At 40.0% G+C, this 24,684-nt stretch overlaps 1 protein-coding gene across 2 annotated transcripts in view; it reads right to left on the minus strand.

Annotated features, from left to right (window-relative positions):
• Nucleotides 1-1,162: 1,162 nt before the first annotated feature.
• The window catches only part of CSMD2 (CUB and Sushi multiple domains 2), a 1,007,742-nt gene continuing 984,220 nt past the window's right edge, over nucleotides 1,163-24,684 (minus strand). For both annotated transcript variants that reach the window (XM_043994712.1, XM_043994711.1), the window contains exons 66-71: nucleotides 21,828-21,989; nucleotides 17,533-17,645; nucleotides 15,354-15,444; nucleotides 11,123-11,261; nucleotides 10,725-10,935; nucleotides 1,163-3,490 (exon numbers count right to left, since the gene is read on the minus strand). In XM_043994712.1, coding sequence (XP_043850647.1) covers nucleotides 10,776-10,935; nucleotides 11,123-11,261; nucleotides 15,354-15,444; nucleotides 17,533-17,645; nucleotides 21,828-21,989 — 665 coding nt within the window. In that variant the 3' untranslated portion in view covers nucleotides 1,163-3,490; nucleotides 10,725-10,775. The remainder of the gene's footprint in view (nucleotides 3,491-10,724; nucleotides 10,936-11,122; nucleotides 11,262-15,353; nucleotides 15,445-17,532; nucleotides 17,646-21,827; nucleotides 21,990-24,684) is intronic.

The raw sequence follows: 24,684 nt of genomic DNA on the forward strand, positions 1-24,684 counted from the left end.
GGACAACCATAATGCTCTCTTTACACCCTTCATCTTTTTTCCCCCATCATTGAAATAATTTATGCTTGTTTTAATAGTTTTAATCTTGAGAACAAATCATTCCTTGGGCGGCAAATTCCCCCAGAGAATTTTGGGGCATGGCATTCCTTCTGTGAAGTCTTTGTAATTTGCTTTCCCACATCTATTATATGTATGAGTATGTCTGGCTCTCCTTTCCTTCTCTAGGAAGACATAGTTACTTAATCAATCCTAAGCTTCTTGCCATTTCTGATTCAGAACTATTTCTTCCCTATTGGTCAGAATCAGATCCAGAGCACTTAGTGATGTTGCTTCTTCCACCTTTAAAGGGATTAAATTATCAAGGAAAGTAAAGAATTTGTCAACTGCTCTGCTTTTTTGCAGAGAGAGAAAAACTACAGCGAGTATTCAGATAGTTGAAAGTAATTAACATGAATGTGTTGTGCTTCTATGATAGCTTTGTGCTTGACCTATTTTTATTGATTTTGGATGAATGACAAACTACTCAATTATTTCTTCTGGACCAGTAAGTAACCAGCTTCTTCGAGTCCTACAGCCAACTTCGGCCACCTGTCAAGACCAGGTAAAGGTGGAGAAGAGGACATGAGAAAGTGTCATATTTTTTAGTATGTAATTTGTCTACTTGGTGAGGCCTGTTATTCACAGAGCTTCTACAGATTAGGAATAGTTGAGAGATAAAGTGGCATCAGAATTATCTGAGATTCAGTCAGACTCCAGCCCAGAATCTCTATTATCAGGCCAACCCCATCCCCTTATTATCCAACTCCTACTGGAAGAAGCTAGGAAAAAAGACACAAAATGCAAAAATTTATATTTTATTTGAATTCAAAAAATTTAAAATAGCTTTCAAATTCAGGGAAGTACCATATGCCAGGACACCAGGGGGGAAGCCTCATATACAGAGACAGATAAATTAACACATATATACTTCAGACAAGCCAAGGGGGTGTATAGATTACATATTTACAATGCCGGTTATTTTCTGTAAACCATATTTATACATTTTATTACATTTACAAAAAAGGGTTCCACTACCTTTTACCTACAATAATGAAAAAAATTTACATTGTTTCTTATTTTTTCAACTGTACAAACTTTGTTTCATAAAAATATATCTCTGTACAAAAGAGTTTCTTTTTTTTTTTCTTTTTCCTTTTTTTTTTTTTTTTCCCCATGGGCTGGAGGTGTGCAAGTATTGAGTCTGGGTAGTGATTGAGGCAGCCATGAAAAACCCCTTCCGTTTTTCTTGTTATTTGGGGAGATCCTGGCTGTCCATTTGCAAATGAACGGTTTCTCTCCTCCACTCTTCCCCTAGTTTTGAGAGAAAATTCCAAAAGTGGGAAAGAGGAGAGGGGAGAATACGAGATGGATCATTTGGAAAGAAGCATGTAGTGGGAGAAAGGGCTGGGGATTGGGAGACAGTACAGCAGCCAAATCACTTTCTGCATTTTGTTCAAAATGAAGAAAAGCAGACGTGTAAGTGTGGCTGAACTGTCCTTGTCTAATTCCTAGGGCTGCTGCGATGACCCAGATACTGTGCATTATCACTAATGGATGCTGTAGCTACTGCCAATGGAGAGCTTTCTCCTGGCTTTGGTCAATCTCCACGTTAGCCTGATGTTAGAGATTTCCAAGAGAGTGTTTCTCATTGACAAGGCTTAGAGAGGTATCATTGTCATTCCCCAACCCTTATTCACACTACAAAAATTTAACAACGGCTAATCTTCAAGCACATACAATTTAAAGATGACAAAGCTGCATATTTCTATTTGCTGTTTCAAGATTTAACATGACCCAGACAATTCTGGTTACTGCTAAGGTTAGTGTCCAGTGTTGACATTAGCTGGAGACTGAACCTTAGAGTAAGCATTATATGTGTGTGAACACACATATACACACACACACGCAAACATATACGTTCGAGCATATATCTCTGCAGAAATTGGCATAACAGAAATGAGCAATAGGGACCTGTTCAATTTAGGACTTTTAAAATAATGAATTCAACTTAAAAAAATCTTTTAAAGTCATAAAACAGAGTTCAAAATGTTAATTTTACGGAGCTATTTTTACTTGTACTGTTAAATAGATAAAACAGTAAGAATGTTTTTCAAACCCTCTTTTAATTAGGTTAAAAAACTGAGAAGCTTATTAACTTAATTCATTTATGTAAAAAATGTCCTGGAAGGCTCAGCTATTAACAAGTGTAGGGCCAGAATTCTTCTTCATTGCTAGACACACACCCATGCCCAAACCTTGCCCTCCAACATAGGTACTACAACTCTGTTCCTAACATTGCTTTGTTTCTCCATTTGTTTTTCCCTACCTGGGTTAAACAGGCCAAATTTGGAGCCTCCTGGAATACCAGGAACTGTCTGTTCTTCTGTTCTCTTACCCCCAGACTCTAGACCCAGAGTGCCTCCCTATTGTTCCCTGACTTTGTGAACTCCCATCTTCCCAACCATTTCTGTCTGGACCTGCTATTCTCACTATGCCTCCCTACACTGATCAATTCCATGGCCTCAACCATGGTGTGTCTTAGATCTCAATGGATCAGTGATCTCACTGATGTGGGTATTCTATTCATCAGTGTGGGTCAAAACCAACCCATCCATCTCTTTTATCTCTTTTACTGTTACTGTGCAATTATTCTCCATGTTTTTTCCCCATAAACATTTCTTAGCAGGCCTCTCCTTCTAAACTCCTCCTTTTTAACTAGATTTCTGGTCTTGGTTCCTCTTGGCTCCCCTTATCTGTTCCTACTCGTGGCTCATTGTGACATTTTGAATTCACTGGTTTGGAGCAAAGAAAACAAAATGATTATTTTTCAATCTCCCTCAGAGTTTTCTTCACACTTGGCTGACTCCTGACTTCCATTCTGCAGATCAGTCAACCCATTTGCAAATGGATGATTTTTGCCCATAAATCTTGACACAGAGGCATCCATATTTGGGTGTTTGGTAAGGCTGGAGAAGAGTTAAATACTGCTATCTGTGGTGTGGAATTTCTAATTTTTGCTACTTGGTTTGATGACTATTCTCTTGGACCTCTCAGATAAAACTCATTTACCCTTCCCTTTGCTATCTCTCTTTCTATTCTAATAAAGGGCATGGTACATGACAATTTCTCAGCTTCTTTGGTCACTTCTGCAGGACTAAAAAAATTGTGTGAGTGTGTGTGTGTGTGTATGTGTGTTTGTGTAAGCACCCAGGAACAATGCTTTGTTGTTTTTTGTTTTTTTGTTTTTCCTCGATAAGGGTTTCCTGCCTCTTCTTTGCCCCAGGAAATGTATCCAAATGCAGGGTTCAATGGGTTGGATCTCCAAGGTGGTGGGGTGGAGGGTCTGCAATTCCAGCAGCAGTAGCAGCAGCAGCAGCAGCAGCAGATAAAGACAAGACAGATGAGGGTGATGTTGCACACATTGTTAGCTCAAGTCCTGCCCTGTGAAGAACTATAGGTGAGGGTAGAGACAAGAAGTAAAACATTTTGGTAAGAAGAGACATTCCATACATACACACAAACATTTAGTCATGATTGTAGATGTTCTATCCATTACTAGATTTCTATGTGCATTTAAAGTTCATTGATAAGAATTATGGGGCTTTTGTGGTGGCAAGGAGTGGTGTAATGATTTTACTTGGTAAATGGAAGCCAACTAAACAATGGATGAAAGGGATGTTGGAAACACAGAATCTGGAGGAAAAAGGATAACAATAAGAAAAACCTACAATTTAAAAGGAGGGAGTAAGTGTCTAAGGAACCTGATAAGGCTCTGTAAGGAGTTTTTGGAGAAAGTCTGTAAAAAGAGATACACAGGGGGCGGCTAGGTGGCGCAGTGGATAGAGCACCGGCCCTGGAGTCAGGAGTACCTGAGTTCAAATCCGGTCTCAGACACTTAACACTTACTAGCTGTGTGACCCTGGGCAAGTCACTTAACCCCAATTGCCTCACTTAAAAATAAAAAAAAAAAAGAATAAAAAGAGATACACAAAAGAAGTGAGGGCAGGTACCGGAGTATGAACACAACAGAATGGTACAGTCCTACAAGAAGAGTATCAGAAAAACTAAAGCCCAAATTAATCTTGCAAAAAATGCTAAAGGCAAAAGGAACTTCAAAAACATTTTGGTAGCAAAAAGAAAAAGGCAGAGATAAGCTCACTGTCTGGTTTAATAGGATGACAGCTGAAAACACAAAGAATATGGAAGTACATAACTCTTTTTTTTTCTTTTTTCTCTGATCAGGAATTTTGAAATTCCTGTATCTAATGGTAATTTTTCATCATTCCATCTCTCCCTATGCCTTACTTCCCCTAACCTTATTCTCCAGTCTCAATTGGACTTTCAATCACTACACCACCTCAGTACATTCTCAGGCCTTAGCCACATTCTCCACTTTTTCAAATCTTCACCCCTTAGTGAAATAGTTCGATTCTATACTATATCCTGTGACCAATCACATTTTGCCAAACACATAGCTAAGGATAGTTCTCACTACTTGGCTCCTTCACTCTGACTGAATTGCTCAGAAGGAAGCCATGAAACAACAGCACGGGTCCACTAGACATGGATCTTGTCTAATCTTAACTGTGGCTTTACTGCAGTGAGGAAATCCTATTCCCCAGTAATTGATTCTCTGTCCCATTCACCACCATCGATGTTCTACACCTCTTTCATCCTCAAACCTCCTATGGCTCCCGTTCTCCCCATCCTCTCTGATGAGGACAAACCTTCACATTTCACTGAAAAAAAAATAAGGGCATTTGCCAGGAGTTCCCTTTTACTTCTCCTCTCATAGGCCTCTGGCATTCTAATAATTATAGCTAATATTTAAATAGTGCTTTAATATTGGCAGGACGCTTCTACTGCTATATCCTCCTTCACTCCAGTCTTTAATAAAGAGGTGGCCCTTCTTGCCAAGGCCAACCCTTCCACATGTACCCTTGATTCCATCTCCTCCTGTCTTCTCCAGAACAATGCCCTAACTATAACCCCAGCCTTCTAATTTTCCATCTATCCCTATCTACTGTTCCTTCCTTGCTGCCTACAAACAGGCTCGTTTCACCCATTCTTAAAAAAGTCAAACCAGATCCTCTCATCCTTGCTAAATACCATTTTATATCTATCTTTCTTTTCCTTCTCAGTTAAACTATTTGTTTTTGGTTTTGTTTTTTTTTGCAGGGCAATGGGGGTTAAGTGACTTGCCCAGGGTCACACAGCTAGTAAGTGTCAAGTGTCTGAGGCCGGATTTGAACTCAGGTACTCCTGAATCCAGGGCCGGTGCTTTATCCACTGTGCCACCTAGGTGCCCCTCAGTTAAACTATTTGAAAAAGTAATTTCTAAACACTCTTCAATCTGATCATTCAACTGAAACTGCTCTCCTCTCCAAAATTATCAATCTTAACTGTCAAATCCAATGGCCTTTTTTAAGCCCTGATCTTTCTTGACCTCTCTGTAGCCTTGACATTTTCTCTCCTCTTTAGGTTTTTGAGACAATGCTTTCTCTTGGTTCTCCTTCAATAAATATAATTGTTCCTTCTCAGTATCCTTTGCTGGATCTCTATCCATGTATCCCAAGGATCCTTTTCTCTATATACTCTCTCATTTGGTTATTTCCTGGGCTCCTATGGGCTCAGTTATCATCTCTATTCGATGATTCTCATATCTGTATAAACAACCCTTGTCTCTTTCTAGTCCTGCATCATCTACTGCCTAATGAACATTTCTTACTTCATACCCAATAGGCATCTCAAACTCACTATGTCCAAAACAGAACTAATTTTCATTTGCCCCAAGTCCCACTCTCTTCCAAACTTCCCTTTCACTACTGAGAACTCCACTATCCTTGAAGTCCTTCAGGTTTACAACCTTAGTTTCCTACCACACTCTTTTCTCTCACTCAGTCCATCCTGCAAAATTAAATCTTATTATTTCTTTTTCTACAACATTTTTTGAGGCCTTGTCCCTTTTCCCCCACTTACACAGTTCACATGTTAAATCTAGCTCTCATTAGCTCTGACCTGGACTGCTGCATAACACCTCTCATTGCCTCAAGTTTCCCCAGACTTTCTATACATCCTTTCCTAAAATGTAGGCCTGACTGTGTCACTCTCCTATTTAATAAACTACAGTTGCTTCCTGTTACCTCTAGGATCCAATAAAAAGACCTGTTTGACATTTAAAGCTCTTCACAATGTGTTCCCTTCCTTTCTTTCTAATCCTCTAACATACAGAGGCAGAGTGGATAGAATGCTGCAGATGGAGTTAGGAAGGCCTGAATTCAAATCCTGCCTCAGATGCTTACTAGTTCTGTAACCCTGAGCAAGTCTTTGTGATCCTCTCTCAGCCCCTCAGTTTCTTCATCTGTAAAATGGGGGTAATAATAACATCTACCTCATGGGATTGTTGTAAGGACCAAATGAAATAACGTGTGTAAAGTGCTTTGCAAAACTCAAAAGTGTTAGATCAATACTAGTGATTATTGTATGACTACACTCCATGCCCACAACTCTTTAGCTATATTCGTCTAATGAGTTTTCCTCATACATAGCTCTCCACCTCCCTCCCATCTGTGTGCCTTCACACTGGCTAAACCTCAGGCCTGGAATGCTCTCCTTCCTCACCTCTACCAGCTCCCCTAAGGAGCGGACTCCTTAGGACAAAGAGGGAGCTATTTCTGCCTTTTCTTTATGTCTTCATCACTTAGCATAGTAAGAACCTAATAAATATTGGCTAAAGGACAGTGATCCAAATACTAGTTAAAATAAAATAAAATGGTTCAATGGTAATTACAACCCAAGGAAAATGAAGATAGTAAGAGAACACTTAACTTTCCTTAATGAGTTTAAGTTACTTGATTTGGGTGAAGAACATCCTAGGGTACTTGTGAATGTAACAAATGCACAATAAACAGTTATTGATCTTTGAGGAATTATGAAGAATGGAAGGATGTCTCTTATGAAACATCTGTCTTTGGTCCTGTTGTATTCAATATTTTTATCCATGACTTAAAGAAAACCATAATTAGAAGAATGGAGCTAGGATCCAAAGGAATTGTGACATTCTAGGATATTCTATAAAAAGCTGGGTATAACAAAATAAAATTTAATAGGAATAAATGCAAAGTTCTATACTTAGAATAGAAAAAAAAATCAACTGAAAGGTATAAGATTGGGTAAATGGAAGTAGATAGCAAATGATGTGAAAAAAATCTGAGGGTCATAGTATACTGCAAGCTCAATATCTGTCAACAGCGTAATATGATAGCCAAAGGTCTGATCTCATGTTTTGCAGAAGCATATTTAAAATCTCCTTTTTAGGAAATACTTTTTATAGCTAGTGTTTCTGATAAAGGGTTCATTTATCAAATATCTAGAGAACTGAGCCAAATTTATAAGAATACAAGTCATTCCCCAATTGATAAATGGTCAAAGGATATGGGCAGGCAGTTTTCAGATGAAGAAATTGAAACTATCTATAATCATATGAAAAAAATGCTCTAAATCACTATTGATTAGAGAAAGGCAAATTAAAACAAATATGAGGTACCACCTCACATGTATCAGATTGACTAACATGACAGAAAAGGAGAATGATAAATGTTGGAGATATGGGAAAATGGGGACACTAATACCCTGTTGGTAGAGTTGTGAACTGATTCAACCATTCTGCAGAGCAATGTGGAACTATGCCCAAAGGGCAATAAAACTGCCTACCCTTTGATCCAGTAATACCACTATTAGGTCTGTATCCCAAAGATATCATAAAAAAGGGACAAGGACCAAAATGTACAAAAACACTTATAGCAATCCCCATCAACAGGGGAATGTCTGAATAAGTTGTGGTATATGAATGTAATGGAATACTATTGGGCTACAAGAAATGATGAGCAGGCATATTTCAGAAAAACCTGGAAAGATTTAAGGGGATTGATGCTGAGTAAAGTGTGCAGAACCAGGAGAACCTTGTACACAGTAACAGCAACATTGTGCAATGATCAACGGTGACAGACTTAGTTCTTCTCAGCAATACAATGATCCAAAACAATCTTAAAAAACTCCTGATGAAAAATGCTATCCACATATAGGATAAAAGAATTATGAAGTATGAATACAGATTGAAGCATACTATTTTCACTATTTGTTTTTTATTTTTCTTTTCTTCTGATTCCTCTTTCACAACATGACTAATGTAAAAATATGTCTAACATGATTGTACATGTATAACCTATATCAAATTGCTTGCTGTCTTGGTGAGAGTGGGAGGGGAAGGAAAAAAATTTGGAACTCAAAATCTTATAAAAATGAATGTTGAAAACTATCTTTATATGCAATTGGAAAAAAATAAAATACTATTAAATGGAAAAAATGCAGTCAATTCCAGAAATAAAATACAATCTTTTTAGTTCAACTGAAAACATTAAGAAATAAATATTTCTCCAGTCTAAAGTTCTTTTTACACTTACCTGAAAGAAGAAAACTTTATCAGTACTTAATCAACCTATCAGGAAATAATGACCTCCACTAAAATAATTTTTCTTAGAACATCCCTTTCCCTTAGTGTATAGAATAATGTTGTCGTTCAGTTTTTCTTAGTCATGTCTGAATCTTCATGATCTCATTTGGGGTATTCTTAGCAAGGACACAAGAGTGATTTGCCATTTCTTTCTCCAGCTCATTTTACAGATGATGAACTGAGGCAAATAGGGTTACGTGGCTTGTGCAGGGTCCCACAGCTAGTAAGTATCTGAGGTCAGATATGAACTCAAGAAGATGAGTCTTCCTGACTCCAGACCTGGCACTCTATCCACTGTGCCACCTAGCTGTCCTAACAACAAATAACCAAATTTAGAATGAGAAAAATCTCAAGTCTAGTTAAGATCGCTGCATCTCACTTTCCTTGAAGTGATTAGAGTTAAGATTTTATGATCTAGTATTCTCTCTTGCTCCTATTTCCCATGGGATTTGATATTTGATCAGAGGGAGAAAATCCCTTTGATTACTTTGAGTCATCAGTAATCTGCTAGGAGAAAGCCCTTGAGAGGAATGGTCAGAGGAATTGAGTGGTTTTAAAGGAATGATTCTGCAAGGGTGTTCCCAAAAGATTCAGTAATTATTGTTCTATTAGAAGAAGCAGAACATTAGTCCTAATCTGTGTAACTATGTTGTAACATTTTCTTTGTTCAAGATTCTTATACGTTTTACTTCAAAATAGCTTGTCTGAGGGCAGGAAGGAGCTCTGTCGGTTTAGAGATTTCATTCTCTAAACCAGAAACAGTTGGATTTGGAATCATGATAATTTTTAAGAAGTGTGTCTGGCAGACATACCTGTAGTACAGAATACCATACTGTTTTTTTTCCTTTGGAAGTCACATCTAAAGAGGCAGATCATGCATGAGGAGTAAAGGAGCAGTCCTGCTCTCTTCTTAAGTCGTCAGACAACGCCTGGAGCATTTTACCAGTTTAATAAGAACACTGAAAAACTAGAAGTTGGGTTGGATGGTGAGAAGGCTGAAAACTGCTCTATGAGGGGCAAGTAAAGTAAACAGAAATCTTTAACTCGGAAGAGAAGATGATGGCCTCCAAATATCCGAAGGGCAGTCATAAGAAAAAAGGGGTAAGGATAGTCTGTGTTGCCTATGAAGGCAGAACCAGTACCCAAAGGCAAATATTTGTAGTGTTATCCCCCTTCCTTGATAATGACCATACTTAGTTTGGAACTAAGAAAGTGAATGCACAAAGAGAGGTATATGAGCTAGGGAGAGATGTTGGCAAACTTTGAGAATACTATAGAGCTTTTGCTGACAGAGGAAAAGGTCACAGAAAATTGAAAAGAAAAACCCTGAGAGCAGATCTGTTTGCCTTGGTTGGGCATGCTGGATTGAGTCCCCAGGTTTTCCCTTACATGCTAAGGAGAAGACCAAGATCAAACAAACCAGAGAAACCAAGTTTTTCAGGGAGCCAAAACAAAAAGGGAGGAAGGCAGAACAGGACGGCCCTTGGCAAAAATTATTTCTCTAATTCAGTACTGCACTTCTGTTCTCTAATTAAGACTCAATTCAATGCGTCTGCAATTAGGAGGCAGGTAGAGACAGGGTTGGCTCCCTTCTACTCAAGGCCGAAGTTGATGCCTGACTTCTGAGAACAGAGAGGAGATAAGAGAGCAGTTTCATTTGAGTCTTTTATCATATCCTTATGGATAAGACAAAAAAAAAAAAAAAGAAAGAAACTAGGATAAATAAATGGTAGTTAGATGTTCAGAACAACAGAATAGTCAATAATGAATGTCAGCTTAAGGTGGGGCATTTCTATTAGACAGCCTCAGGTATCTGTCCTTGGCCCTGTGCCGAGGAAACATTTTATCAACAATGTGGATTAAGGCAGAAGTGTTATGTTTATAATATTTATGGATGGCCTAAAGCTGGGAAGGACAGCTAACAAACTGTCTAACAGTTGGGATACAAAAAGATCTCAACAGGTTAGAATGACGTACTCATTTTAAGGAGTGAAACTGGATAGGAATAATTATAAAGTGCTACACTTGGAATAAAAATAAATTGGGTGCATCTGCATGAAAGGAATTGCCCACATTAAGTTATTCATGAGTATGTATGTGTGTGAGAAGGAACTTATTAGTGAGTCTCCTAAGGTGAGTTGAGGATTCTCTTCCTCCCCAGTTCCCCCCTCACCAGCTGCCGAAGATGGCGCTCTCCTTGGCAATAGCAGCAGCGCAGTGCCTGCTATACAGCCGTGCACACTGTGCTGACCGTGAACTCTGCCTCAGGAGCCATGATGTCTGTGGGCTGGAGGTTGCGGTCATACATGGGGTTCTCAAAGGTGGCCCGGACATTGGTGTTCTCATGGCCAGCATAGCCATTAAATGGGACTTTGGGTCGCCGCCTGTAGAGAAAGTAAGGGAAAGAAAAGACAGGGGGAGGGCAGGGGAGGAAAAGCAAAGAGACAGTCAGATCACCTGCCTATAGAACCGTGCAATTGTTCCGACTAATGTGACTGAGGTCTGGCTGGCAGAGGTAGGGCATCTTCCTAGCCCCAGATCACCAGCTGCCTCTTTCCCCAAGTCTTGTACCTGTGTTTATAGAGATAGAGCACAAAGCCAGCGATGATGAGACCAATGAAAGGCACGAGGATAGCTGCAGCCACTGAACTACTGTTGGAAGCCAAGTGACGGCCAATGGACTCGGGATCTGTCTCCAGCCGGCTGAGGTCTGTAACGGTCAAATCCAAAGTCACAGTCAGAGCCTAACTGTTCAGCCCGGGGTAGAGTTGTTGCTAGAACCCTATTCAGGTACCTGGATGGTGTCAGGAAAGCCCTGGTTTGTGTGCTGAGAAAGCTTAAGTCCTTGGTTAACCACCCATCTTCCTAACCATGGCACCAGGAAAATTCTGAAAGGGCATCCATGGCTAAGGGAATGCTAAGGGAGCACGTTATAATCAACAAAATTATTGGTTAAAGTCCATCGCTCTAATATAAAAAGGGCTTTATTTTTCCAGTCCTGTACAAAATAGTGAAGGTCAAATGTTGTTTTTCTCCTTTACCAGGGTACCCCTACCAAGGCCTCCTTGTTCTCTGAAAACACAAGGTGTGTCCCTGACCATAGTCCCTCTCTCCTCTCCTCTCTAGCCCTCCCCCATCCCCCAACATACAAATACATTCACATTCTTGACCCTTACCTGGGGCAACGCATCCCCATAATTCTGCCCTGGTCTGCCTACATCTGCATTGTCAGGTCTAGCCTGGGTATTGTGAGGGAGGATAAAAATTCAATTCACCAACATTTATGGAATACCTGCTATGGACAAGGCAATGTGGTAGGAGCTGGGGATACAAATGCAAAAACAAAATAGCTGCTGTCCTCGGGTAACTTATGTTCTACTGGGAAAGCCCATGCAGGTGTAAACGATGAGGAAGAGTCTCTTGATCAGAGATGTGCATGCGACAATCCTGGAGGGATGGGTGCTGCTACCAGCAGAAGCCTCCAGCGGAGATGCCACAGCTTAGGGGCGCACCAAATGCCTTCAGGCTTCAGGCAAAAGTTGGACTAAATGCCCTTTCAGCTCTCTTCTATATCACACTCCTTGGCTCTGGGCTTGAGCTCCCCAGAGAGCCAACAGCAGAGCGGGAGGGAGGGTCAACATAATCAGACCTAAGCCACACTTACATGAATACTCCTACAACCAAGCACACACCTGCCTGAGAGAATAAGGCGCAGAAGGATGCATTTGCTGCAGACTTTGTGACAGGAGTCACAGCTGCCCAGCCTGGGAACATCAGCCCAGACACGAGGCACATCTCTGTTTTATAAGCTAATAGCAGGAAAGGCGATGGCTAGATCAGGATTATCAGCAGCAACTGTTGTACCTCTGTGGTTCCATCAGCCGCCCTTCTTGGTTGTGGCAACAGCTTAGAGACCGTCATTGTCTTCATTTTAGCTCATCAGTCTACTCACTCCCGCCCTCTCAAAGGTCACCAGTGGCCTACTAATTATGAAATAAATTGGGCTTGTTTAACTCTCCGGCCTTCTTGGTCTGTCTACAACCTGCGCCTCCGTTGAGCACCCTCCCCCCCCACCCCTGTTTTGGGCACTCTTCTCCACCAGCTTCCAAGACCCCGTCCTCTCTTGGTTCTCCTCTCGCCTTTTAAACTCTTCATTCAGGGCTATTTCTTCTTCTTCCTGATTCATTAAGGGAGCTGTTCCCTGTGGTTCTGAGGTGCTTGGCTTTTTCTCCTCTCTATACTTTTCCCTTTTACAGTACAATTCGTTCACTCAGCTGTCATCTTAACATAGAAGATTCCCACATAGGCTATATTCAGCCCTGTAATCTTTCTTGGATATTCAAACTATTGATATTAAATATCAAAGAGTTGTAGGTTTTCAGAGCTGAGAGGAGCCTCAGGGGTCATACAGTCTAAACTACACCTGAAAAAGAACCCCTACCACCACATTAACCTTTGCTTTATCTGCCTTCTGGACTCCCACATTACCAACTGTCATCTAGACATTCAGAACTGGATATGCCATAGGCATCTCAAATATTGTCCAAAAACATGTCCAAAACAAAACTCATCTTTTCCCTCAAACGTACCCCTTTTCCTTACTACCACATTTGTCTTGAGGGCACCATCATCCTTTCCGGCTTAGGAGTTATTCTGTATTCCTTAGTATTCCTTGACCCACATATCCAGTCAGTTACTAAGTATAGTTAATTTTACCTTCTCAACACCTCACATATGTCCCCTTCTTACCACTCATACAAGCTTAGAGAGGCCAAGTAACAATGTCATAATTGAGATGTAAACAAACCCAAATTTTCTGGTTCCAAGTTCAAATATTCTATCCATTATGCCACACTATCACTGCTACCATCTGAGTATAGCCCCTCATTTCCACTCAACTAGAAAACTGTTATTGCCTCCTAACAGTTCTTTCTATCTCCATTCTTCTGTTCTTCTAATCCTATCTTCACATTGCTACCAGGTTAATCCTACTCATGCATCATTCTGATCATAACATTCTTTTGCACAAAACTACCTGCTGAATATCAACTGATTAATCAACTAGCATTTATCATGTGACAGCCCCTGTGGTAGGCACTGAGGACATAAAGGGAAAAATTAAATAGTTCTTGTTCCCAAAGACCTTACAACCTAGGTTGGAGGCAACACTCTGTGTGTGTGTGTGTGTGTGTGTGTGTGTGTGTGTGTGTGTACACACATATATTTATGTGTTGCATTTATGTACATAGAGAGAGGGGGGTGAGAGGGAGAGAGAAGGAAGCATATTTAAAAGCAGTACAAGGTGATTTTGGGATCAAGACACCAGAAGCTGGGAAGATCAAGAAAGGCTGAGCTTCAAAGGAAACCAGGGATTCTGTGAGTCAGAGGTGAGGAAGGAGCAGGCTAAGGGGACAGCCGGGGCACAGGCATAGAGATGGGAGCTGCAGTGCTATGTATGAGGAACAGTAAGCAGGCCAGTTTGGCTGCAGGATAATAATAATAATAAACAACAACACTAATAACCGCTCACACTTATAGATCTTTAAAGTTTGCCATGTTCTTAACATAGATGATTTTATTTGATCCTCACAACAACCCTGTGATGCAGGTGTAAACTGAGGTCTTCCTGACTCTTGCATCCAGCACTCTATTCACAGCTCTGGCTGGGGTAAAGGGGAATAATGTTTCGCAAATATAGAAAGGGAGCTTGGGACTGTGGGACAAAGGTTTTTAATGCCAAACAAAGGACTTTGTACGGGATCCTAGGGATAATGGGGAGCCGCCAGAATCTATTAGGTAGAGTACTGACATGGTCAGACCCACACTATAGGAAAAATAAAGAAAGAGTAAAGTTCAAATGTCCTGGCTTTGCATTCAATGTGTTCCATAATCCTGTAAGCCCCCCTGCTCAATGTTGTCCCTCCCCAACTTGCAGCCTTAACTCGTACCACTCCCTTCCATATACTCCATGTTCCAGTTAAACTGCACTAGGCTCCTTCCCTCCTAATGCTACACGTTTGTTCCCTGTAAGACTGCTTCCCCTCCCTGCATTCCTACCCCTCCTTTAACCCCACTTCAGAGAGGATGAGCTCTTCCCTCAGCCTCAATTCAGTAACAACCTTCACAGAGTACTTGATTAAACTTATGCGAGTCATCTGCTGGGCCAGTAGACAGATTGGACTTGAAGTCAGGAAACCCTAAGTTTGGATGCTGTGTGACTATAAGAAAATAACAATCTTTCTCCGTCTCAGTTTTCTCGTCCATAAAACAGGGCAAATAACAGCACTAACCTCCCAGGGTTGGTTGTGAGGCTCAAATGAAATAACATAAGCAAAGCACTTTGCAACCTTAAAACAGTTATACAAACACAAGCTATTATTACTATTGTTAATAATAATGTTGTTGTTGTTATCAGACATGTGTTCTATCCTCCAGTAAGGTCATGATTTCCACAAGGGCAGGAACTATATGTCATCAGAATTTTGTAAATCCTCAAGCAATAAACACCATGTTCTTTATAAAGCAGGAGTTAAACTAATGTTTAACTGGACTTCCTCCTCCCAGTTCAGTTCTCTTTCTACTGGGTCATGCTACTTCTATACATATTCTATCAGGCCGCAACAGAGTTAAGTGAAAGAGAAGTTTCTTCTGTCACACACAGCATGCATTCCAAGTTTAATTAGTGGGATCTGGGGATAACCGTGGCTCTTGTGAGAAAGAAACATCAAAATAGGCACATACATTTTGCCCCTTCCCTAACCTATGTTCAAGTGTGGTCTTATGTTCCTTTAACAAACTTTACCAATTCTCTGAAGACCAAAATGCCCAAAGTCTTGGCCTCGAACAAAGCCCTGGTACACAAAGGTGCCACCTCCTGAAGACTCTGAAGAGACCTAAAACATTGAAGAGGTAAAGGTAGGAGGGGGTGAAGAGGGGGAGGAGGAGGGGAAGATAAAGAGAAAAGCCAAATGTTAGGGATTCCTGCTTATTCACTCATGGGCACAAATATACACATTCACACTCAGACATTTCTAAAACTTAAATTAATATACAAACATACACAGATACATAGACATTGGCACCCATTTATGCAGGCACACTGACATAAATATGAGAACAGAGACTCAGAAGCACACAGATGTGCCTGTGGGCACAGACAAATATGGAGACCTAAATGTAGTCACATGGATCCAGGAGAACAAATTTTTAAAAAGACATTAATTTTGTCATTCAAAATTAATTTGTTTCAGTCATATTGTTTCAGTTATATCTGACTTCATGACTCCATTTGGGGTTTTCATGGCAAAGATACTGGAGTGGCTTGCCATTTCCTTCTCCAGCTTATTTTGGAGATGAGCAAACAGGCAAATAGGGTTGAGTGATTTGCCCAGGGTCAAGAAGCTAGTTTCTGGGGATGGATTTGAATTCAGGCTCTCCTCATTCCAGGCCCCACATTTTACCCACTGTGCTACCTAGCTGATACACAGACACTAAAGCAGTTGGGGTCAGCTAAGTGGCACAGTGGATAGGGTGCCAGACTTGGAATCAAGAGGACTCATCCTCATGAATTCAAATCTAGCCTCAGACATGTATTAGCTGTGTGACTCTGGGCAAGTCACTTAACCCTATTTCCCTCATTCCTCATTTGTAAAATGAGCTAGAAAAGGAACCACTCCAGTGGCAAAGCACTCCAGTATCTATGCCAAGAAAATCTCAAATGGAGTCACAAAGAGTTGGACACAACTGAAAAATGATGGAATAACATGGTTAACTCACACAGATATGCACATTCAGAGTCACAGGGTCCACTTCCCCCATTTATATACTTACATAGACACCCCCCTCAAATATACATTCACACAGATGTGCTGGTAAAACTAAACTATTCCCTCATTCTCACAGTCAAGCCCACTGCTTCTTCCCCTTATAGCTGAAGAGCCTGTATCTGGTTTTCCCCGATGTCCCACTCCATCATGAACTTCACAAAATGTCAGCACAAGGCAGAGGTGGCTAGAAATGCTGATGCCCTGAGATGTCTTGGAACAGAGAGAGAGGAGGTAGTGCTACCCTTGTTGGCTTCCCTGAGCTACCTGCCGGATCAGTGCCCTCACTCGCTGTTTGTGACCTCAGACAATTCTAACTCCTCTGCCCATGGGGCCCTTTGGGCTTTGCCCCTATATAAAGCACCACTCAGTTCATCTCCAGGTATGAGCTTTCCAGAACTGTACAGGAATCCTGGAATATAAGTTCTATGCCCCAAGGAAACCATCTTCTGGACCACACCTGGTTGAGGAGGCCAAGTCATACCTATGTGCCAGCACCAGCTGTTCCCTTGCCCTTGCCCTAGCTCAAGCTTCACTGTCTCCCTGCAAGAGCTGAGGGCTGAAGCTTCAAAAGGGAGGGTTTAGTGACTGAACTGGAACTGTTTTTGAGGGGCTCTGTAAAATGAGACTGCTCCTATGGATATACTGTTTCACTGCCACATTTCTTTAGACCATCCTGCCGTCTAATTTCTCCATATGAAGTCATATGCAAGCCATGCCACTGTATTTTCTGTTCTGAGTCCAGGGTTAGGTGGGGGAATGGATGAAATGACTTACCAAGGACTCTTTCATGCTGGAAAGAAGTCCTTTGGCTTCTACAGACTAGGAGTCAGGGGGGCTTGCAAAGATTCAGAGACAGAAGGGACCCTATGGGTCCTCGAGCCCAACTCTCTCATTTTACAGATGAAGAAATGGAGGCCCACAGAAAAGGGAGTTGCCTTGAGTCACACCTCAGTCTATGGTATTCAAAGCCAGGTCTTCCCGATTCCTAGTCCAGAGCTCCATCAGCTCTGTCATGCTGCCTCTTGTAGGTTCTCTTACTCTTTCTCCCAGGAGAAAGTCCAGGGAATACCAAACATTAGTGGAGAAGGTGTAAGCAAGAGAAGAGAGAAAGAAAACTGAGTGAAGGGCAAGTCGGGGAGCTGTTACTGGACTTACGTGACCATCTAAAGCCCAATTGTCATCCTTGAACTGACTCACAGAGACATCCTTAGGGCTGATGATGTGGTAAACCTGGAGGAGGAGATGGAAATCTTCTTTCTTGTAAATACCTGAAAGAGGAAAGACAGGTCTGTGCATTTCAACAGGTTGAAGGATTTCACAATCTGCATGTGTATGAGTACAGTCTTGTGTGAGTACAGTGTTATGTATGATGGTGCGAGGGTGTAGGGTGTTTATGTGCAAGTACAGGTGTGTGTGTTTATGGGAATGAAGATGAATGTGACTTGGCTATGAGTATCTGTTTGCAAGTACAGATACATGATGAGATTGAACACAGTCCAGACAAACTGGACTTCTTTGCTGCTCAGGCCCTGAATTCACCTCTGGTCTCCATCCTTTTGCCCTCACTGTCCTCATGCTTGCAATGCACCTCTCTTCACAGAATCCCTCCCTTCCTTTAAGAAATGGCTCCAGCACCACCTTCTGCATGAAACCTCTGCTGATTCCTCCACCTGCTAGCACCCTCCCATGCCAGGATACCTGTACTTGTGTATATTTTCTTTTTCTTTTACATATGTCTAGATATGGACTTGTTGTCTACCCCATTCAAAGTACATTCCTTGTGAGCAGAGATCATTTCATTCTTTGTATTTATACCCCAACATTATGCAGGCACAACATGGGGACTGCATGAATGGATGCTAATTGATCCAATGTGTAACTATGGTTGTGTATGTGATTATCCATACAAATGTAGAAGTGCACATGCATTATTCTAGGTTTACAAGTGTAGCAGTATGAGTTTATACACTTATACACTGGTTAAAGTGGAAAGTGGTGATATATATGTGCGTGCATATCTGTGACTACTCATGGGGATGACAGGAATAGATATATGTGGGAATATATAAATATGATCATTTATGTGAGTGTTCAGGTATTCTATATATATATATATGTGTATATATATATATATATATATATATATATATATATATATATATATATATATAGAATTCAACCCTTCTATATCTATATGTAGATGAAGAATTCAATTTCAAGGCTACTGGAAACAGATAATGAGTACAAATGAACAGAAGATACAAATCATTTATACTTCCAAGGCCTACTATATGGAAGGCTTGTTTTTCAAATGAGCCTTGCTGAGATTAACAATAGGTTATATATGTATTCCCTAAACCTATGTTAAGGGCAGTTCATCCTACCAAGGGACTTGGATCTTCTGTCTTAAAACCCATTCAACTTTTGCTGTCTAGCTCCCTCCATTAGCCATTCATACCCCTTCCTTTGGCCTTTCAAAAGACCTTTCCTATATAGGACTTGAACCAGAATAGGTCATGGATATCGTGTTGCTATTAGTGGTAAAAGCTGTGATGAAATAATGGGATTTAGCAGATACTCAAAGACCCACCTGGAGATTAATCTATACTGAGTGAATCAAGTGAGAGTGATTGACTGCTGATTAAGCCTACTTCAAGTTAATTGGATTGTAATCACACCTGGCTATCCCTTAAGAAGGTATTGTTCTCAGAAGCTAGACTGTGAACTCAACTTGAGAATACCTTCAAAACCAATGGATTTGGATGACGCCAACCAATCAGCTTGAAGCAGTGTGTAAGGACTGCCTCTGTTCCAGACCAATAAAAAGCTTCCACAATCAGCTCGCTGGAAAGTTCCTGATTAAAGCAGACTCATGGAGGAGGACTTGAGGAAGAACCCAACCAGGCTGGAACTCTATGCGAGATAGGCCTTTTCTTAACTTTCTGAACTCCATGTTAATACCTGTATGTTTTAATAAATGTTTAATGCCCAAAGACTGGTGCTGAAGCTTCTAATTTAAGGCGATCACACAATATAGATTTTAAACATCACAAAGCTAAAGGAATGGCTTGATCTGTTCATGTTCCCAAAAAACATTGAGGTAAGGGAAGAAAGAAAAGGTCTACTGTTCTTAACACTGATAAGTTCTTTCAAAGAACAGTGAGGATTTGCAAAATGGGGTGGGGCCCCCTCCCCCATTATAGTGCAAGCAGCACAAGGGCAGGAATGATTTTATTTTTACATCTGTGTCTCCCTTACCCAAGCCTTCTATCAGTCAACAATGCTTGATACAGAGTGGGCACATACAAAATACTTGTGAAATTTAATCGACCCTTTTTTTTTTTTAAGTGAGGCAATTGGAGTTAAGTGACTTGCCCAGGGTCACACAGCTAGTAAGTAAGTGTTAAGTGTCTGAGGCCGGATTTGAACTCAGGTACTCCTGACTCCAGGGCCAGTTCTCTATCCAGTGCACCATCTAGCCGCCCCTTAATCGATCATTTTAATGAAAATCATTCCAGCATCAACATTTCAATTTCTGAGAAATCCTTATTGTCACAATGGAACAAATCTCAATTGATTGAATGAAACAAGAAGTCACCAGTATTTAGATCATTAGTGATAGAAGTCATCCAAACGAACCTCGGTTTAAAGAAAAGTACCTAAATACTTTTTATGTGGGTGAACAGAGGACCTTGAATCATGGTCTTTCATTTCTGTGCCTTAGCTAGCCTCTTTTCCACTGGAATCACTATCAATTATATTCTTTTGTGGGAACAAATTAACTTCTTGAAGAGGGAGTGTCTTGGAAACTTTAGAGAAGCACTGAGACCTCAATTTAAAAGACTGCATTTCCAAAATTAAGCAAAAATGCTCATGCCATCGGAAATGGGGTAACTTATTGCCAGGCAGACACTCAAGAGGACTCCGGTAAAAGATCCTTTTTACAGAAAAATATTCATTACAGTACTTTTTGTGGTAGCAAAAACTAGAAAAAATATAGATCTTTCTTTATTTGGGAATACCTAAATATGACAGAACATATCTGTTCTATTAGAAAATAGGAATATGCTACATTTAGAAAAATATTAGAAGGCATTTATTTATTTATTCTTTTATAAATTGAAGCAGAGTAAAGTAAGCAGAACAAGGAAAACAATCTCCACATTGATGACAGCAATATAAATAGAAAGAACAATTTAATGATAAGCCTGAATATAATATTATGATCAAACTTGTCACAGAAAATCCTTTAGAAAGTGTACCTTCTTTCCTTTATTACCGAGAAGAGATACTATGGGTAAGGCACAGTTCATATGCTGTCAGATGTATGGACAGATATATTGAGAAATTAAAGTGTTATAAAAGGGGGGATTAATAAAATGTTTATGTTTCATGTTTATCTTTATAGGTAAACATCTAACTTCTGCCACTATAGAAGAATAATCAACTTTTGTATGTGAGATTAAAATCTGTAAAAAGAAAAAAAAAGGGGCGGTGGAGGGAGTGGGGAGCCAGGGAAATGAGAGATATATGGGTTGAAGTCACTGAAGTCACACCAAGATCACACATGAGAAAGGGTGACATTAGGTCATCTGAGCAGGAAATTGATCTATCTTGGTTGAACAACTGCCTGTGGCCAAAAAAACTCTTCTTGGAAGACTACAATGAAGCCAAGGAAAACAAGATTTCCACATCCAGACTGGCATGTATGAGATATGATTATTTTTATTTCTGTTCTGCTGCTTGAGAACGCTGAATACGAGTATCCATATATCCACATATATATACATATATGTGTGTATGTATATATGTGTATACATATGTACACATATACACACATACATACATATATATGTCTATCACAGGCACAGAGACAAATTTACAAAGATAAGCAAATGCACACACAAAAACTCTTGACATTCTTGCTGACTGACATGCACACTTATAAAAACAGAGATATACCCAACACATATACACAGAACTACGGGCATGCTTGCATTCTGAGATAGGCAGACAGACAGATAGACAGATAGACAGATAGACAGATAGATAGATAGACAGATAGATAGATAGATAGATAGATAGATAGATAGATAGATAGATAGATAGATAGATAGATAGATAGATAGATAGATAGATAGATGATAGATGATAAATGATAGAAGATAGATGAGTGTGTATATCATACACACACACACACACACACCCTTTTCCCCACTGACAAACACTTATCCAAATAAACAGCATGCTCACCATGTTCAGAAAAATAAACATTAGGACTGGAGCTGAGCTTTTCCTGATGGAATACCTGTGTTTCAGTCTAATGTAACACCACGTGAAATACTACTGAGATCAAATCAAACACCTTCTGGTGCCTGACTCTGAAACTCTAATTGTATATTTCTTTCCCACCCTCACCCCCATCCCCATCAGAGCTGCCTCCTCCTTACCTGACATGTGTAGCTCGACCCTATCTTGGTCTATGAGAGTGGCATTGACTTTGCCCGTGGCTGACTGGAAGCCCATCACCCTCAGGATGGTTGGATGCCTTTTCCCCTTGTACTCATAGGACCCTTTCCAAAGGGAGTTCTTGGCAAACACATCTCCAGGAACTAAAGGTATCAGTAAAGAGGAGAGAAGAGGAGTTTGTACAGTGTAGAGAAAAGATTGGGGCTGAGTTCTACCTCAGCCATATAGCCATATAATACTAGTGTGGGACTTTATTGTGGGGGAAACAACTGGGCTCCCAAGTCTGAGTATATTACAGGGGCAACAAGGAAGAGGTCCTTCATTCCTCTGAAGCATGTGGAGCTTGCGGGGAGAGACAAAAAGATGGCATTGATATTTTATCATAATTGATGAGAATGCTCTTTGAGAAAGAAAAAGAGGTGCTATTGTGGATGTTGCTATTTTTATGTTTCAAGTAAATTATGTCCATTGTAATGGGGCAGCCTTCCTGGAAAAATGCTGTGGCAGGGATCTCATAACAGTAACATCATTCATACCTACGCAGCACTTTGTGCATTTATTGTCATAGTTGAGTGATTTAAAAATATCTGAGTGATTTAAAAGGCATTTAATTGCCAACTTCTCAGTGGCTGCCCCAAATAGGATAGCTTTCTAGCAGTATATGGAGGAAATGGAAGGGAATGGAAGTGAGGAAGAGGATCATGGGAGTACAGAATTTAGGGCTGAAAGGGCCTCAGAGGTAAATTAATCACAGTCCCTCATTTTACTGAAGAGGAAACAGGGCCAAAGAGTGACTTGCTCAAAGTAATACAGTAAGTAAAAATGGTAGAGCTAGGATTTGAACCCAGATCTAAATTCAGTGTGCTTAGATCTGGGCAGACAGGAGACAGTATGAACTAATTCATGTTCTCTTAAATTTCAAGTTTCATTAGGATAGAGAATATCTTTTCATTAAGTTCTGACTCTGCCAGCACCTAGTCCCATTGCTCTTCCATGTTTGTCAAAACCAGGTAAATGATATCTACAACATTCCCCTCATCTACAAGTCTAATAATCATGTCCCAAAAGGAAATTTAAATGGTCTGGCATGGCCTATTTTTGATGAAACAAATTTGGTCCTGGCAATAATTCTTCTTTTTTCCAGATGTTCACTAAAGAACTGTTTAATGTTTTAATTTTACAACTTTGCTAGGAACTGAAGTCAAGCTCATTGACCTATACTTTATCATAGACTCTATTTTCTTCGTTTTCTGAAAATCAGCATAATTTTTTAATTTCTTCAGTCCTATTCTGCTTCCCCTGTGTTCTCCATAATCTTTCAAAGGCTTTACTGATGGGAGATTAAGAAATCAGATCTGTTAGTTGTTTTCAGGACTCTGATATACTGCATTTGGACCTAAGGACTAGAGATACTCAAAACCTTCTTCTCTTATGTGCTCTTATTCTTTCCTTATGTATTTTGGAAGCTCCTCATTAGCCTTGTTCATCCCATTCTTTCCAATTCAAGGATCATGACAGAAAGAATATAAATAAAAATTAAGCAACTATTCCTCGACTTTGTCACTTATCCTTTTCTTCTCTTAGATTAAAAAAACCTATTTTTTTGTCATTTTCGTTACTCACTTTATTTGTTTTTGTTTTTTGTTTTTTGTTTTTTTAGTGAGGCAATTGGGGTTAAGTGACTTGCCCAGGGTCACACAGCTAGTAAGTGTTAAGTGTCTGAGGCCGGATTTGAACTCAGGTACGCCTGACTCCAGGGCCGGTGCTCTATCCACTGCGCCACCTAGCTGCCCCTCTTTGTCACTCGCTTTAATTTGAACTCTATCACTTTTCAAGGGCTTGCCACACTTGTATTCATCCTTCAGTACCTGCCCTGGCTTATACCTTCTGTTACACATCTTTTAAAAATTTCAATTAGCTAATGGTTTCTCTAGGCATCCACTTTTGTCTCTTTAGATAATACCCCCTTTTCCTCAATGAAATGTTTGGAGTTTTTAACATTTTTTTTCCTTAAGATTATTCTTGAGAGTGTCCTATATTTCCTAGGTTGGTGTCCAGCTGTTGACCTTTAGCACATGTGATCCCGCCTAAGCTTGTTTATGAACCCTTTGAAATCTATTCTCCTAAAATCTAGTGCACATGTCAGTTTATGCTTGACTTTCCTCTCCTTCTCTATCATGAATTCTAAGATGGAGTGATCCTAAGGTTCCCATTATTTCTACTCCAACAACTCATTCTTGCTTCTTATGCCACCATGATCATACTTAATTCTGTCCTCCTCCCAAACTCACCTGCTACCTCTTGTTGTCGAGGTGTCTGTAGCCTATGTCTGCCTCTACTTCTCTTCACCCAATGCTCTTCAGAACTTTTCTCTGCTGTTCCATGGATTCCCTCGCATAAGTAAGCCTTCTCAATATAAACTTCTGCTTGACTTTTATTTAACTTATGTCTTCTGAATTTTATATACAATATATATTTTTTCAGATTATATTTCAGTCATCAATCCCCATCCCATCAATTTTCAGTGATGTCTATAGTGACAAATTTGCTTCCCTGGGTTAGGGTCTCTAGTTCTCCATGCTTGTTACTCATATTCTATGAATGTATGTACAGACACCCGAAGCCATGGGTTATATTCCGATTCCTTTCCTGCACTGTGGTTGCACTTATTTCCACTGTGATTTGTATTATATATTATATATTATTATATATTATAATATTATATATTATTATATATTATATAATTATATATTATCTATATTATTATATATTATTATATTGTAACTACTGTCTGTAACATCTAACTTGGTAGACATACACAGGCAGTTTTCTTCCTTT

Source organism: Dromiciops gliroides, chromosome 3, assembly GCF_019393635.1.
Source record: "Dromiciops gliroides isolate mDroGli1 chromosome 3, mDroGli1.pri, whole genome shotgun sequence".
NCBI classification, from domain to species: Eukaryota; Metazoa; Chordata; class Mammalia; order Microbiotheria; family Microbiotheriidae; genus Dromiciops; species Dromiciops gliroides.